Genomic DNA, 17,901 nt, shown 5'->3' on the forward strand with positions numbered 1-17,901 from the left:
AGGGCAGGAACGTCGCTGGGGGGGCCCCCCTCCCGGCACACTCACACCTCCCGAGAGCGGGAAGCTAAGGAGCTCGGAGAGGGCTCTCCGCGGAGGTGAGCAGCGTGTCAGGGGCCCCCGGGAGATTGACCGGTAAGCGGGAACCTTGCCATATGGGACCCTTAGCCCGAGACCTTCAAAGTCCAGCCTAAGAGACCCCAGATGCCCTCATCCTGCGGGGCCGCAGATCCCTTCAGCATCCAGGGGCCCGCGTCCGCTAACCCGGAGGACCCCACATCTCCTAACCCCCAACGCTTACACCCCCAAACAGCCTGAAAACCCCAGTTCCCCTCAGCTCGGGCACCCTACCTGCAGCTCGCCCGGAAAGACCAAATCTCCCCAATTCAGAGGCCCTGAATGCCGTCGTCCTGGAAACTAACTCGACAGTGGAGAGGGCCTGAAGCCCCTCGGCCTCAGAAGTCCCACCCCCTCTCCCAGGGGCTCCAAGTGTCCGCAGCCAGAGCACCAGGCCCGCTTCTCCCCCGGAGACGGCGGTCTGCAGGAGGCCGCGCCTGCGTCGCGTGCCGGTGTCTGCAGAACCCGGTGTGAGTCCAGCCCTCCCCTGAGACCCCTCCGACGCCCGGCCGCGCCCGGGAGCCTGCGCTGAGGCGGCGCGCAGTGGGGCGGGGAAACGAGGGCGCCCCCCGCGGGCGGGTCTGCGGCCCCTCCTCCTGCAGCGCCCCGCGTGCCCCTCTCCCAGCGCCCTGCCAACGCGGGAAAGGCGCTCGGCCCTCTCAGCTCCTTCTCCTTCCACAGGCGCCTCGGACTCGGGGCTGGGACGCCATGAACCCCGACGGGGCCCGCGGGAGCTCCCTGAGGGAGAAGCGGGGCTGACGGATCGGAAGCCTCAGGTGAGCTGTGGGGTCAGGGGGAAGCGGGGGGCAGGGCTCCGCAGACGCTCGGCCCTCGAGGTGACCCTTGCGGCGCCTGTGCAGGGCGCTGGTGGGAGAGATGGGGCTCCGCGTGGCAGGGCCGGGTCAGGGAAGCGGGGGAAGGCGCAGAGTGCGGGCGGGGACCCGGGACACGACGGACCCAGAGAGACTCGGGCTGGTGCTTGCGGCACGAGGACCTCGGCGGCCCCCGCAGGCTCCCTGCACCGGAGGCGGGGCAGACCCGCTGCGCGCGTTCTCCCGCGCATCACTGAGTTACTGGTGCGTCCGCTCTCCTCCCCAGGCCGAAGACGCTTGGAAAGACGTTTCCCTGTACTTCTCCGGGGGACGAGTGGGCGGCGATGGGAGACTGGGAGAAAGGCCGGCACCGGAACCTGAAGAGGAACCTAGACGTGCTCCTCAGCCGAGGTAGGGCGCTAGCTCCGGGCCGGAGGAGCCTGGTGACCAGACGGGCTGCTGGGCGGGCTGCTGCGGCTGGAGCGGCTCCCTCCCGTATCAACGACGAAGGAGGGATTTGCTCCTTCGCACGGGCCGCGCTGAGGGTGCAGCGCCTACAGCAACTCCTCGTGGACTCTCCCATCCCGTGGGAGCCAGTCACAAGGGCTTCCTGGGGCTCGTTCCTCCTCCAGGCTCGTTGCTTTCAGGACTAAGGTCTTGTCTCTTTCCAGGTCTCAGGGCCCCGCGACCAGCTTTCATGTGTCACCACCCCCGCAGGCCGGCCGCCGAGCTCCAGGAGGAGGACCCTGAGGACTCTGATGAAGACCGGGCTCCAAGGCGGCAAGGTGAGGGGCAGACGGAACCAGAGCCGCCTGCCGACACGGACCTGTTTAGGTCAGGCTGCATCTCGGGACTTAACCAGGGAGCAGGTTCGCTTGTCCAGCGAACAAGCAAGATGCCAAACAGTGTGTCGCACAGTAAGGGGCTATTCGTGTAAACTTTCAAGTGCAACATAATCACATGTATTTATAGATACAGTAATAAGCAGTAAATGTATAAGAACATACAAGTGAGTAAGAAATAGCTAATTCAGAATAGTTGTCATCACAAGAGAGGGAGGCAGTCTGGCCGGTGAGGAGAGTTCCAACACCCGGCTGCCCACGGCCTGCATGGGGACAGACGGACACGGTATTAACCGTGGTGATTACGGGAGTTTGGGGGAGGCCCCGGGTAGGGAGGGTTGGTCACTGTATCTTTCCTGGTGTCGGCCCTGGTGCCATTCTGTCCAGCATCACGAGTGCTCGCTTGGTAGGGCCAGTCCACTTCCATGGGTCTGGGGTTGAAACACAGCTGAAGTCAAGGTGCGATCTTTCACTTGACTGGGATTCTGCTTCTGTGGTCAGCAGACTGTGGGTGCTGACCGGAGTCTAATGATTGAGGAAGGGCGGGGACGGCCAGTATGTGCCCGGGTGGGAGGGGACCAGAGAAAGGAGGCGAGGTGGCCGTGGTGCCGTAGCCCGGACAAGGCCAGTTTGAATGAAGAAAGCAGGACGGAGGAAGGGTTGTGTTAAAGACAGGGAGTTTCTGTGCAGTCACTTTTACGACATTTTTGTCAGGAGAGGCCACTTTATTTCTAATAAATATAATAGATGCTGTATGAACATAGGATGAAGTGTGGATGGCACTTTGTCTATTTTTTTTAACATTCTAATGAAATTAGTTGATGGCCCCAATAGAAGCCTAGGCCTTACGATACCTCAGAAAACATTTTCTAATCATTCTTGGATTGTTCTCCGACTACTGTCACTCAGAATTCTGTGTCCCTGATAAGAATCTCCAGATTTTGGAAACATTTACCAACCAAAACACTGATTTCTCATCATCTTTCAGTGAAATCTTCTTGGGTGGCCTTCAGAAGGGAACGGAGTGAACCCCAGAAGGTGAGTATTTCCCAAATCCTGTTGACAACATTTTTCTCATGGATAGAAATGGAGGTAAGAGTAGGAAAATGCAGAAAGTATCCTGGGAACTTCTGCCTTCCTTTCCTGGTCCCTTCAACACATTGTCCGACATTATCATCCATTTTTAAAGATTTTATTTATTGATTTGTTTATAGAGAGGGGAATGGAGGGAGAAAGAGAGGGAGAGAAACATGAATGAGTTGCTTCTCGCACGCCCCCAGCTGGGGGACCCGGTCCACAACCCAGGCGTGTGCCCTGACCGGGAATGGAACTGGTGACCTTTCAGTCTGCAGGCAACGCTCGATCCACTGAGCCACACCAGCCAGGGCTCATCATCATCTTAATAGTTAACACCTATAGCAACAATGGTAACTATTTGTTTCATTCTCACAATATTTCAGACTTTAAGAATTCTACGTGAATAAATTCACTTAAACATTACAACAACCTGAGGAGGTAGGTACTATAACTGTCACCATTTACGATGAGGAAAGTGAGCTTTCAGAGATACATAAATGTTTGACTATATGTCTAAGATCACAGTGTGAGGGGTGGTGCAATCTAACCCACAGTGTCTTCTCTAAACCACTTACACACTCATTACAACGTTCATGGTTTTGCCCTGGCCAGCGTGACCAGTTGGGTGTCTTGCAAAGCGAAAGATCGCCGGTTTGATTCCTGGTCAGGGCGCATGCCTGGGTTGTGGGCCAGGTTCCCGGTTGGGGGGCATGTGAGAGGCAAGTGATCAATGTTTCTCTCTCACATTGATGTTTCTCTCCCTCTCTCCCTCCCTTCCGCTCGCTAAAGAAAATAAACAAAATCTTTTAAAAATTAGAAAAATAAACTGTCATAGTTTTCTAAAGTTTGCATTGTTTTATCGATATGTCATTACATCATTCGTCTGACTGATGGTTTCAGCCGAAGTTCTTCTCTGCTGTGCTCCCGTGAGAGGTGCACTGAGACCCTCTGACTGAGGAAAGCATGCAGTGTATAGGCAGTTTGCACAGTGGATGGTCCCAGATGGAGAAGAATGTAGAATGTCCAGGATCACAGCCTCCCGCTTTAATCAAAGAGCATCTCTAACCCCTGAGGAGCTTCAGGTTTGAGGATTGGGAAAGAACAAATAATAAAATGACTTAAGGAATTCATGTAGGTTACACACTCTTCAACAGAAACTCGTCTGTCTGGAACTGATTTCAAATGCCATTTCCTGTAAGGTGACGTAACAGCTTATTTCTCTGAGTTCCAGTGAGGCCACTCTCATCCTGTTTAGAATCATTTCTTCAGCCTGCCTACCTCTGCGTTGTGAGCTCTTTGAGAGGCTGGTCCATACCCAAATCTTCTCAGAGGTCACAGGCCCAGGTCAGGGCCCCTGAGGGCCCCCGAATGTTTGCTGAATGAATGAATTCACAATTACAAATTGAACTAGAAGATGGTCAATGAACACGGAAGATAATTTCTGTGAGATTTGAAATATGGAGAGAGCTGAGGGGTAAATTGATGGCAGGACTGTAACCTCACATTCACACTGTGTTACACAATTCACGGAACACTTTGGTGAGCATTATTTAATTGCACGTTCACTGTAATGTTGAAAGTTAGCATGTTATAGATCATGAGGCTGGAGACAACTAGCTACTGATACAGCCTTATTGAAACAGAATTGGTGGGAACCAGCTAAGCTAAGAATAAATATTCTTTCTAAGGTATTGCAAATTTTATCACCATTTTATTTACTGTCTAGATATGTTTCTGCCAATGATTTCTTTGTTCTCTTCCCAATATCCTTCACTCTCAATATCACAGAGACAGTTGAAAGAAAAGAGTCATAAGGCATGATTTCTAATCTTGGATTCACTACTCACATTGGCCCTATCCCCTCTAATGTTCATACTCCCTAGGTATTTCCAAGGGTTGAAGTTTTAAAGACATGCGTGTAAAATGTATCATAGGCCTTAAAAAATTAAATACATGTTACCTTTGTAATATGTGACTCTTACACTGAAGGCAACATCCAGGGTGCCATTAAGCAATGAGTACAGTTTGAAGGAATTGTCAGGAACAGCAAATTTGATGACTGCAAGTGACTCAGAGCAGGCCCAGAATCCAGCGTCCCCTCCTGGAGAAGCGTGTGCCTTTGGACAGCACACTAGACAACAGTCGGGTAAGAGAACATAATTTGGAAACGTTAGTTCCTATAAGTCCTACAGAAGGGCTGATAACTATGGCCTGGGTCTGTGGGGCGGACTTTGGATGGGCCTGGATTCAAGCTGGGCTGAGCTGAGGCTCAAGTTAGCACTGGAGCTGTGGGCAAATCCTGTAAATGCTCCAAGCTCCTGAATGCTAATGTGTAAAGTGAAGAGAAGGAGACATCGCTCGTGTATTGTTTGAAAGGTTAAGTTACATTTAAAACAAGTGACACGTGCAAGTTGTCCAACAAATGCATCTGTGATCATAGCAGCCACACTTTATTGGTGTTGGGTGCTCAGGTCTTTGCTCAAGGCCTAACACATAATGTGCACTCCATAAATACTTTATGAATGGTTACAGGTTGGCAAGTTACACCTGGTAATGGGAAGATCTAGGAACTAAAACTGCATCAGTCATCTGTAGTTGGTGTGGAGTCTTAGTCTTCTGAACCAATAGTTAACAGTAAAATACCAGAATATGCAAAGGACGGGTAATAATTTGATGGGAGGAGATTGTGTGTTATATGACAAAATGGGAACTAACACTCCACACCCCACCAACCTCGCTCACCTGCTCTTCTCCAACTTAGAACTCAGGAGAAAGGAGATTGACGTGAAGATGTACAGCCTACGAGAAGAGATCAGCGAGCCCCAGGATGATGACTACCTCTGTAAGTGACTCACGAAGAAGCGTGTTATGATACAGTAATTTCATCCAGTCCTTTGGTCCCCAAATCATTCCCTTCCTCTAGTGACCTGGAGTACAGCATTGAGTCTCAGTGATGTCAGTGCCGGACGCCCTCTGAAGCTCTTTGTGTCCAGGAACATGCGCTGTACCTTCCCTAACCCCTGTTGCTCTCGCCTCCAGATTGTCAGAAGTGTCAGAACTTCTTCATCGACAGCTGTGCTGTGCATGGGCCCCCTGCATTTGTAAAGGACAGTGCAGTGGACAAGGGGCATCCCAACCGCTCGGCTCTCACCCTGCCCCCTGGGTTGAGAATCGGGCCATCGGGCATCCCTGAGGCTGGGCTTGGAGTGTGGAATGAGGCAGCTGATTTGCCAGTGGGTCTGCACTTTGGCCCTTATGAAGGACACATCACAGAAGATGAAGAGGCAGCCAAGAGCAGATACTCCTGGCTGGTGAGAAGTATTTGCCTCTTCCACTGTCCTCTGGCTTCCCACATTCCTTCTGAGGCCTGGAGGGACCTCACCTCCTACATGCTAGACATGGAGGGACAACATGGTTAGCTGTGTGCACTGATGGGACTTCACATGAACACAGCTCCTGTTTAAGGATCAGAGCGTAAGTGGGAGCAAAGTGGTGCAGACACGAAGGAGTGACTCCTCCCTTGTGGGGCTCCTGCTCTGATTGGACAGACAGACTTGGATGTGTAGATGATGAGTAAGGAAAATATCATGTGGTCACAGCTGGCAGTGGAATCCCCATGCAGGCTGAAAGAGCTTTGATGAGAGTGGAGTAAAATAATTCCTCTGACTATTACCTCCCCACGAAAAAAATAAAAGGTCTTCAACTTATTTTCTGAAACACAGATCGCCAAGGGGAGAAACTGCTATGAGTATGTGGATGGAAAGGACAAGTCCTGGGCCAACTGGATGAGGTGAGGTCAACAGGTCTCTGGGTGCCAGAGGGAACTCATCCCCCACAAGCCCATATGTCTTTCCCTCTCATCATGCCTCGCTCAGTGGTCTCCCTTAATCCCTTTTCCTCTTTTTCTCCATACAGTGTTCTTTCATTTCAGGGGACATTTAGGAAAAAAGTACTGCATATGTCCTCAAAATGTAAAGCTCTCTGCTAGACACAGTCTGGGCACTGTAAAGGACCTTGAACAGCCTAGATTCACCAGGGACACTGGATTACACTTTAATTTATCAAATGAACATTAATTAAGCACTTACTATGTTCCAGTGTAGATGAAGGAATACATTACTTAAACAGATCCTACAACCCATGTCCTTATGGAGGACTTCTCACAGACAGACATAAAACAATTGCTTTTAGAAACATTTAAGTATAATTTCCAAGAAGTGCACAGTGTCAAGATAGCACAAACCAAGGACGGCCCAAACCTGGGGGGCAGCAAACCGTCCCAGCCTCACTTCTAACTAGAGCTGGGCTCTGAGGCCTGCAGAGGAGTGGTCACGGGCCCCTTTCCTGAGAGGGGCCCTCTCTTATCAGGGATAACAGAATGGGAACCAACTAGTATTGTTCTGTTTTATTTTACTAAGACAAAAGACCTCCAATTATGGTAACCTTGGGGAGGCAAGTGACCGGTACCCTAAATAAAGTATAGGGGGGTTGGAGAAAGGCCTCTTGAGAGAAAACAGACGTGGGCTGAGTACTGAATAATTAGTGAGCTAATTTAGAAGCAGGCCCTAGATCAAGCACCAGGTTCTGTGGTATAAGACAACTTGATTTAGAGTTTGGAGAAGCCAGAGATCATTGGATATTATGGCCAGTCAGGGTGGAGGTTAAGTCTGGAACTGGGTTTTACAAAATGGTATTAGGCAGCATTAGCACTGCAAGCAGGATTTTGAGGTAGGAGTTCACATGACACGCTGACAGACCTCAGACTCTGAACAGAAGGTCCCCGGGAGCAGTAGGGGCTGTGGGTGACACCAGAGCCTGAGGGCTGTAAGAGTCAGTGAGGAACTGAACATGGACTTTGCTTTGCTGGAGGGGATGGTGTGGTGTGGCAGGTGGTCCGGGAAGGGCTTTTTCAGGTAGTGGGAACTCATCGCTGTGCTTTTCTTTCCCTTCATCTGCCTCAATCCCAGGTATGTGAACTGCGCCCGGGATGATGAAGAGCAGAACCTGGTGGCCTTTCAATACCACGAACAGATTTTCTACCGAACCTGCCGGGTCGTCAGGCCGGGCTGTGAGCTGCTGGTCTGGTGCGGGGACGAGTATGGCCAGGAGCTGGGCAGCAAGTGGGGCAGCAAGTGGAAGAGAGATCTCGCGGCTGGGAGAGGTAGGCACCACTGTTCTTCAAAACAGAAAGAGAAGAGAGAATTCTCCATAGAAATATTCATGATCCAACTCTTAAGTAGAGTAAAATCCACTCTAAAGTCAGTAAATTTTCCAATCAGATGCTTCAGAAATTCACAATTCATATGCCTTTGACTCTTAGGCAAAATGTTTATATTTTTTCTTTTTAAAATATTTCATGCCCAAAATACACAAACGCATATAGTGCTGACAGGCTGAGAGGCAAAAAAAGGAAAAAAAAGTTTTCAATCACTGACCAGCTCTCACCAAAGCAGTTTTTCTGACACTTTTATAGCTGTTTCTTATTAATTTTCCTCCATACTTCCAAATAAAACATTTTTTACAGGCATTCATTATTTTTTAAAGATTGCCCTGGCTGGTGTTGCTCAGTGGATTGAGTGCTGGACTGTGAACCAACAGTCACCGGCACATGCCTGGGTTTTGGGCCAGGTCCCCAGTAGGGGCACGCGAGAGGCAACCACACACTGATGTTTCTCTCCCTCTCTTTTCACCTCCCTTCCCGTTTCTCAAAAAATAAATAAATAAATAAAACCTATTTTTTAAATGATTTACTTTTACAGCGAGTGGAAAGGAGGGAGACAAACATCAATGTACAAGGGAAACATTAATCGGTGGTTTCTCACACACCCCCAACTGGCTCACAACCCTGGCATTTGTCCGGACTGGGAATTGAACTTGTAGCCTTTCAGTTTGTGGGACAACACCCAACCCACCGAGCCACACCCTTCAGGCAGGGCACATTCGTCCGTCATTTCAGTGAATTGTCAGGTGAGATCCTACTCTGGCGCACAGGGTCCTGGGACCAGGATGTACAGATTAACATGAGGACGAGAATCACTGCTCTGGAGGGGCTGACGGTGGAGGAGGGAAGCCCAGACACAGGTCTTTGCATGTACATAACACTGCACAGTGGTTAGTGCTTTGGAGAAAAATCATCCAGGATGAGAGCCTAGGGATCAGTGTGAGGGGAGGCGCAGTGTGGCAGGTGGTCCCGGAAGGGCTCTCTCAGGAGATAACATTTACTACAATACCTGCGGGCAAAGGGTCCCAGGCGGAGGGAGCCGCTAGTGCAGGGAAGAAAAGAGGTGGGATGTTGAATTGGCTGAGGGTCACTCAGGTCTCGTCTCAGCACAGAGGGTAAGAACGGAGATCAGACAGATGCTCTGCAGCCCGGAAATGCGGCGCCAATGATCCGAGTTGAGACACTGGGGACTCTCCTGAGTGAAAGCACGCAGTCGTCAGCTGCAGAGTGCTGTGTTCTCTGTTCTGATTGGGCTTTGTTAATTTTTAGAAAATAAACTCCAGTGGGGGATCCCCTCAGAGATTGCTTCATCTCCAAGTGAGAGAGCGTGGCAGTGGGTCAGAGAGGAACAGGAGTCGGGCGTGGAAGAAGTGTAGTTGGAGAAATATTTTGAAACAGGACTTCTCAGTGTATTTGAAATGGGCTAACACTGAATGAAATGAAGCATAAATGCCTGGTGTGAGGCTTGAGGAAGGACTTTTAAGATTTTATTTATTTTTAGAGGGGAAGAGGGAGAAAGAGAGGAAAACATCAATGTGTGGTTGCCTCTCCCACGCTCCCTACTGGGGACCTGGCCCACAACCTAGGCATGTGCCCTGACTGGGAATCGAACTTGTGACTCTTTGCTTCACAGGCGGGCACTCAACCCACTGAGCCACACAAGCAAGGTCAGGGAGGACATTTTATTTTACTGTTTAGGAAAACAGAGAAGCAATTCCTAGTTGGGGCCTGCGGTTTGCTCTTTAACACGACTTAGAAGATGCCTATTGAAGGGAAAGGTCACTGCAGTCCCATCCGCACAGGGAGTGAAATGGCCTCTCGTGCTCCTCGAAGGCCCCTACTCTGGGCAATATTAGAACAGACCCTCTTGATGGGGGCTTTCTGGATTTCTGAAGAAGGTGCACTGCGTAAAAATAAAAAGGAAAATAGGGTGCAAGTGGACGCTTTGTGGGAGACGGAGCTTGCGTTGTCACCACAGTAAGAAAGACTCATGGGGCAGGTCTCACCAGCAGCCAAGTCGTGCAGCCCAGGCATTCTCGTCAACATGTGCCCTGACCAAACCTTTCTCTTTCAGCAGAACCAAAGCCAGAGGTGCACCTGTGTCCCTCCTGCCCTCTGGCCTTCTCCAGTCAGAAGTTCCTCAGCCAACACGTGAAACGCAGCCACCGCTCTCAGAGTCTCTCAGGAACATCTGCAAGAAAACACCTCCAAGCAGAGGAACCCTGCCCAGAGGATCAGAATCAGCAGCAGCAACAAACTAGTACTCACAGCTGGAATGATAAAGCTGAAGGTCAGGAGGTCAAAGAAAGGTCCAAACCTTTGCTTAAAAGGATCAGTCAGAGGAGAATCTCAAGACCCCTTTTCCAGCCTTCCAAAGAACAAATGAGCTCCAGCAAGCATGAGAGAATGATGGAGGAAGAGCCCCATAGAGGCCAGAAAAAGAGTCCAGAGGACACAGGCAAGTTGTTTGTGAAAGTAGGAATGTCAAGAACTGTAACGACCGAGCATGGAGGGTGTTCGCAAGGCTTCAATGATGGGTCACATCTCATTAGAGGCCAGAGGACACACTCAGGGGAGAAGCCCTATGTTTGCAGGGAGTGTGAGAGAGGCTTTACACGGAAGTCACATCTCATCATACACCAGAGGACACACTCAGGGGAGAAGCCCTATGTTTGCAGGGAGTGTGGGCGAGGCTTTACATGGAAGTCACATCTCATCATACACCAAAGGACACACTCAGGGGAGAAGCCCTATGTTTGCAGGGAGTGTGGGAGAGGCTTTACATACAAATCAGTTCTCATCACACACCAGAGGACACACTCAGGAGAGAAGCCCTATGTTTGCAGGCAGTGTGGGCGAGGCTTTACACGCAAGTCAGATCTCATCACACACCAGAGGACACACTCAGGGGAAAAGCCCTATGTTTGCAGGGAGTGTGGGCGAGGCTTTACACGCAAGTCAGATCTCATCACACACCAAAGGACACACTCAGGGGAGAAGCCCTATGTTTGCAGGGAGTGTGGGCGAGGCTTTACACGCAAGTCAGATCTCATCACACACCAGAGGACACACTCAGGGGAAAAGCCCTATGTTTGCAGGGAGTGTGGGCGAGGCTTTACACTGAAGTCAGTTCTCATCAGACACCAGAGGACACACTCAGGGGAGAAGCCCTATGTTTGCAGGGAATGTGGCCGAGGCTTTATATGCAAATCAGTCCTCAAAAGACACCAGAGGACTCACTCAGGGGAGAAGCCCTATGTTTGCAGGGAGTGTGGGCGAGGCTTTACATGCAAATCAGTTCTCAAAAGACACCAGAGGACGCACTCAGGGGAGAAGCCCTATGTTTGCAGGGAGTGTGGGAGAGGCTTTACCTGGAAGTCAGATCTCATCACACACCAGAGGACACACTCAGGGGAGAAGCCCTATGTTTGCAGGGAGTGTGGGCGAGGCTTTACACGCAACTCACATCTCATCACACACCAGAGGACACACTCAGGAGAGAAGCCCTATGTTTGCAAGGAGTGTGGGCAAGGCTTTACATACAAATCAGTTCTCAAAAGACACCAGAGGACGCACTCAGGGGAGAAGCCCTATGTTTGCAGGGAATGTGGGAGAGGCTTTACATACAAATCAGTTCTCAAAAGACACCAGAGGACGCACTCAGGGGAGAAGCCCTATGTTTGCAGGGAATGTGGGAGAGGCTTTATACAGAAGTCACATCTCATCATACACCAGAGGACACACTCAGGGGAGAAGCCCTATGTTTGCAGGGAGTGTGGGCGAGGCTTTACATGCAAATCAGATCTCAAAAGACACCAGAGGACGCACTCAGGGGAGAAGCCCTATGTTTGCAGGGAGTGTGGGAGAGGCTTCACACGGAACTCATATCTCATCACACACCAGGGGACACACTCAGGGGTGAAGCCCTGTATTTGCAGCGAGTGTGGGCAAGGCTTTACATGGAAGTCACATCTCATCACACACCAAAGGACACACTCCGGGGAGAAGCCCTATGTTTGCAGGGAGTGCGGGCGAGGCTTTACATGGAAGTCACATCTCATCACACACCAAAGGACACACTCAGGAGAGAAGCCCTATGTTTGCAGGGAGTGTGGGAGAGGCTTCACACGGAACTCATATCTCATCACACACCAGGGAACACACTCAGGGGAGAAGCCCTGTATTTGCAGCAAGTGTGGGCAATGGAAGTCACATCTCATCACACACCAGGGGACACACTCGGGAGAAGCCCTATGTTTGCAGGTGGACTGAGTGAGTCATTAGCATTAAGTCGCATATCAATAGCCATAGGAAGTCTAGGGCTCCTTACTCTCCCCAAGATTGTAATTAGTACAGAAGTAACTGGTTAAACAAACCCTCCAGTTTCATGACAAGAGACGAGATGGACAAACGGTTCCATAGTGATATGGGGATGTCACCACCAATCTCATTCATGGTTTTTGACGTCCTATTCTAACAAGTTTTGTCTCCATACAAATATGAAGCCCACATCCCTCACTCCCCCTATCACTGAAAGCAGAGAGTTTGGGAAGAGCCACAAAGAACTCATACTCTCAGCTACAGAAATTCAACTCCTGCAAATGCATAAGTCTTTAGTCAATCTACTTTGGTTACTGCCCAGAGAAAGGGATTTGAGACAGACTCACCAGGGAAGGGAATTCCCCAGACTCCTGGGAAGGGGGCCTTTTCTCCTAATCATCCCCCTACCCCTCCTCCCTTGGCTTCTCTGGGCTCTTCTCCTGATTTCCTACAACATCTGAAGCCTCAGAGGTGAACGGCAGGGAGGGACGTATGCTTGTGCACGGACTGAGCCTGGCTCAGTCTGGGCACCTGGTCTTCCTCACTCTCCTTGCTGCCCCTTCAGGGTCAGCATTTCCTGGTGCACAGCATACAGATTCCACATCAGTCTGTAATGGGTGTGAGTCTCAGCTCTGTCTCCTCCAGCTGTGTGACCTAAGGCAAGATTCTCAACTTCTCTGTGCCTACCTCCTAGTCTGTACAATGGAAATGGGAACTCCAGCCTTTCGGGTTGACATTCAAAGTTGAGTGAGCACAGAGGATCGCTGAGATCACAAGTCCTGCTGAACAGCCTTCAGTGCCCATGTCTCCCGGGTCTTTAGTGCTGGACAGAGGAAGATAAGGACAGTGTAGGGGTCTGTAGACAAATTCAGACTTTGAGCAGACCCCACTGCTTTCCCCACCTAGACTCAGCTGCCCTGAGAAGGAGGCCTGAGGTGGGGAATACACTTCCCTCCGGGTCACCACCCTCCCACTGAGCCTGCGCACCCTCAGAGCCTCCTCAACACAGGCAGGTGCTACTGAGAGTGACCTGTGAAGCAAGACCCTTGCCCACCCCTTGCTGAGGACTGACACTGGAAAGAGCATGTCCCTGCACTGGTGTGTTAGGTGGGATAGATGGTAAGTCAGGGCAGGGAGGCCGAGGAAGACATGTCTCTCCCACTAACTCAGCAGTCCTGAGCCTGGTCCAGTTCTATTGCCAGATGTTCCAGCATCACAAGAAATACCGTGCTAACACGCTGAGATTCTAGGTATCATTTCCACTATCTGGCAGAGGCCTTCAAACTATTGATCCCAAGACCTAGAAGATGGGAGGGTGTCCACAGAGCTCAAGGGAAGGACCCATAAAACAAACTTGGCTAATAGCTTTCCTCTGGCCCTGTCTGCTTTATGAGAGGGTCCCCAGTGCTTACAGAAAGAGCCCTTAGGTAACTGGGTAACTGTCTCCTCTCATGGATCTGTTTTACAAGATGTCCAAATGGGGTCTGAAGTGAGATAAGGATTCGAGCTAACTACCCCAGCACATACCTACATTTGGCTAGTCACACACCCCGTGGAAACTGGCACCACTTTTACCCACCAATTAGTATGTAACTTCTCCCCCATCCCAGCAACTATGTGAGTCCTCAGGACAAAGGACCTGGTGCTCTTGTCACCCAAGCTCTTGCCTTTCACCCCCACCTCGGCAAGGCCTGTCCTCGTCCATGCGAGCGTATCACGAACACACCCTGCTTGCACGCTAGTACACTTGCCGATCTGTGATCTTTTACTGCATCGGTAAGAAGAACCGAGTTTCTCCTGTGACAGGTGCGCCCCATCTGTGTATGGCGTTCATGAAGCCAACAACACGGCAGCTTCTGTGATGCACTTTCCTCGTACCCGGGCCCCACAGGGCTTCATACACCACTGACACCATCTCGAAATTAGTACTTGTTGCATCTTTAAGCTTTTGTTTGTGAAGTAGAGTCTGATGGGATGATGGACATGCACAATGGTGGTCATTCCTGGCCACCCGTTCCCAGATGATGTCCACAATGGCCCAAGAGCACAAAATTCTCATGGACCCAATGGCTGGGAGTCCAGCAAGACTCAGGGTGAGAACAGGGTAAACATCCCCATCTGCATAAGCATAGCGAGGGCCCTAACAGCTCCCAGAGGCCACACTTTATTTAGAACCAGAGCCGAGTTCAATACAGAGAGATGGCGAACAATCGGTGAGGACCCCATCACACCCTCTCCTGCATGAGGGAGACCTAAGCACGACCCACCCTGTTCCTGCTGGGGTGGGTTCCCCAAAGGGGGACACCCAAGTCCCATGACCTGGACGATGACTTTTTTGTCCTCCCAGAGCCAGGCTTGTGAATGAAGAGTGTCTACATGAGCTGTGTGGATTCCAGTAATAAATATCCACTATTTTCTTTTTTATGCTTTTTTAAAGGAAGGTGTGTGTCTTGGGTTTTGTTTCCCTTCCCTGTTTCTCCCCCCACCAGCGCAGCCCAGAGAGAACACCATAAACTCAATATTCTGTGGCTTTCAGCATGGGAGAGGGGCAGAGTCCTGGTGTGACGCTGCCAGAGGGGCCACACTGACATACAGTGGGGAGGGGACCACAGACTGCCAGGTGATGGTCACCATGACCCCAGACCAGGACAGACCCTGGAGCTCTCCCAGAAGGCTTAGTGATCCCAGATGAGTAGAGAGAGGTCTGTTCCCTCTCCCTCCCCTTCAGCAGCAAACCACATTCCTAGTGTAGTTGCCAGCCTCCAAGGTGTCCCCCAAATCCACATGCTGTCACCCCTGCCCTTGTACAGCCCCTCCTTCACACAACCAGGCTGATCTGTGCTGTGAAAATGGTGTGCGGCTCTCCAAGCTAAGTCATAACAGGCCCTTCTGTTTCCGCCTTGCTCCTGTAGTTCACACGGTCTCAGACCACCTTGTGCAGGGAGCTGGGTGTTTACACTCCCCTCCCGCCCACCCGTCAGTGTGGCAGCCACCATCCTTGTTTGGAAGAGGAGGCTCCAAGGAGTGAGTGCAGCCGGACATCTGCTGGATTCTGTGTCTCTTGTCCTTGACAGGCAGCTGAAGTCACTGTCCTGTCCCTATAACACCTGGGGTGCCTCCAAGGCCACTCCAGCTGCATCCACTGGCTTCCCAACTCCTCCACCTGACACTGTGATGGACCTGGATGGGGCAGGTCAAGAGTCCTTGGGCAAAAAGGAATCAGTGGCTGAGGTGACAAGACGGCACGGCCACCCGCCTCCACCACACACTTGACTCTTCACTACAGTGGCCACCGCAGCTATGGCCAGTCCCACCTGGTTTATGTTCTGATTGTCTGCCACCCAGGTAAGGGGGCTGTGGGCTGGCTTGGGGACCGTAGCTGGGCTGTTGAGGGGGTTACTCGCCAGAATGGTCAGCCACGAACACAGACCAGCTCACTGCCCTCCAAGCTGGGGTCAGGTAGGCCTTTCTGAAATTCGCAGACTTGTCTTGACACCCAGACCCTTCCCTGTCTGTCGCTGTTCTGGCCCCTGGTCTGACCCTTGGTCCTAACTGCCCTGGGAAGTCCCTGACCCAGCCTCTGAGAGCCGCCCCTGGGGACGTATGTCACCCACAGATGCTGTCTTCAAATGTCAGACTTCTTAAAAGTTACTAAAAAAGCTTTTTTTAAATGATTTTTTTACAGTAAGAGATTGTTAATCTCATCACCTGGAGAAAACTGTAACATTTTGGAGTTTGCACTTTGAGATCTTCTTTTGCAGACTCGCGTACTTGATGGGACGTTACTGTTTCCTTCTGATGATGTGCAGTTACTGTTTTAAAAGAGTGAGTTTGGGAAACAGAAAACCAAACCACCCCGATTCCATAATCCAGAGGCACACAGATAGCACAGCGAGTGAGCGCTCCCTGTGCACGCACACGGGCACACCGCAGCTTTCCTTTACAAACGGCAGAGCCCCGTCTGACTCCCTCAGCAGCCTCCTTCCCTTCCAAATGCCTTGAGCACCCTCCTTCAGTTTCCACAGCCACCCTGGGTCCCACACCCCGGGCTGGCTGAGGTCTCACCAGCCCCCTTGCTGGACACGAGTGGGGTTTCCAGGCGGAGTCTGTGCAGCAGGTCTCGGCCTGGCCCCGGCACAGATGTGAACGTGCAGTGTGTGCAGTGCGCTCGGGGCCGGGAAGGCTCTCCAGTGCCCTGCGTGTAAGGGGACGCACACTGCACCCCAGGCCTCGCAGGACGTCAGCGTCCTCCTCTCAGCCTTCTTCCCCTGAGGAAGGTGCTTCAAAATCCTTGAGGCCGTGGTGGGGGTCAGGGCCTGCTTTCTGGGGAGCAGAGGAGAAACAGCGCTGAGTGGTGCCTCTCAGGCGGGACCACGGGCATTGTCCTCTGTGCCCCAGCCTACTTCTCTTTGGTTTTGCAGCTTTCTGTCCAGGTGATGCCTTCTGACGAGGGCCCCCAAGATGCCTCAGATGCTGTGGTTGGTAATGGAAGGTCAGGACGCAGCAAACCCAAGCCCTTCCCACAGGTCGGCGTGGTGCTGACAGCCGCTGGGCTTACTGGACACTTAGGCTTGTGCTGTGGTCTCTCCTGTTGTCCTTTCAGGAAGCTCTCGCTGGGCACCAGATGGACGTACTGAGTTTCCCCAATGCCCACCTTGGTCTCAAGGGGCAAAAGAGAGACTGGGCTATCCCTCCCACCTACTTCCCAGAGAATGACTGAGGCCCATTCCCAAGAATGTAGGTCAGGAACCGACAGACCTGGGCAGGCCGTGGAGGAATGGAAAACCACCAGGCGGGAAACTGCACCGTGGGACACTGCCTGCCGACCCCACCCAGGACAAACAGATGCTCAGCTAAGATTGGGGTGTGGGGTCGGCCCATCCAGCATAACAGGATGCAGCTTTAACCTGAGGCTGACAAGGTGTATCGAGAACAGTGGTCAGCAGAAACGGCACCCAGCCACCAGCTCCAGCCAGTCAGACTCTGGCACCCCAACCAGTTACCCTTCGAGGGTTTTTGCACTTAAAACCCTGCCCTAAGAGCAACCAAGCAAGTCCCAACCTCCCTTGGTTGGCTCCACTTTCTCCACTTTCCCCCGCTAATAAACCCTGCTCCTTAGCTTGCTGCGTCCGTTTGGTTTCTTGAACGAGTCGGACCTGACAGGAATGGCAAAGGGCAAGCTCTGGTCTCACTCACGGAGCCCCACTGAGGGGATTTAGTCCTGATGGGGGTTGTTCTTTGCAGGTTGTGTTCCTGCGTCATCTTCAGATCAAATCGAACAAGGACGAGAAAGTCCAGGTTTCCTACAGCGTCGTTGGCCCGGACACTGACCCACCTCTTTTCTTCTTCTTTGTCCTCACCCAAGGACATTTTGGTCATTGCTTTTAGAGAGAGGGGGCGGGGGAGAGGAACATCAATGTGATGATTGGTTGCCTCCCATACACGTCCTGACGAGGGATTGGACCCTCAGCCCTTCAGTTACGGGACGACGCTCCAACTAACTGAGCATCTGGCC

General features: G+C 51.6%; 1 protein-coding gene and 1 long non-coding RNA gene across 2 annotated transcripts; both read left to right on the forward strand.

Annotated features, from left to right (window-relative positions):
- Nucleotides 1–19: 19 nt before the first annotated feature.
- On the forward strand, nucleotides 20–14,747 carry LOC128780286 (histone-lysine N-methyltransferase PRDM9; the record flags this gene model as incomplete). The annotated part of the gene is given in 13 exon segments (XM_071220782.1): nucleotides 20–132; nucleotides 478–584; nucleotides 796–890; nucleotides 1,213–1,251; nucleotides 1,253–1,337; nucleotides 1,598–1,711; nucleotides 2,757–2,806; nucleotides 4,835–4,991; nucleotides 5,607–5,687; nucleotides 5,885–6,156; nucleotides 6,568–6,635; nucleotides 7,813–8,006; nucleotides 10,141–14,747. Coding segments are annotated over 13 exon segments (3,573 nt in total), but the record flags the coding sequence as incomplete, so codon positions are not given.
- Nucleotides 14,748–15,050: 303 nt separating this feature from the next.
- LOC139440743 (uncharacterized) lies at nucleotides 15,051–17,504 on the forward strand. The gene is made up of 2 exons (XR_011650916.1): nucleotides 15,051–15,731; nucleotides 16,808–17,504. It is a non-coding gene; the product is annotated as an uncharacterized lncRNA (long non-coding RNA).
- The last annotated feature ends 397 nt before the right edge of the window (nucleotides 17,505–17,901 follow it).

Source organism: Desmodus rotundus, chromosome 2 (assembly GCF_022682495.2).
Source record: "Desmodus rotundus isolate HL8 chromosome 2, HLdesRot8A.1, whole genome shotgun sequence".
NCBI lineage: Eukaryota > Metazoa > Chordata > Mammalia > Chiroptera > Phyllostomidae > Desmodus > Desmodus rotundus.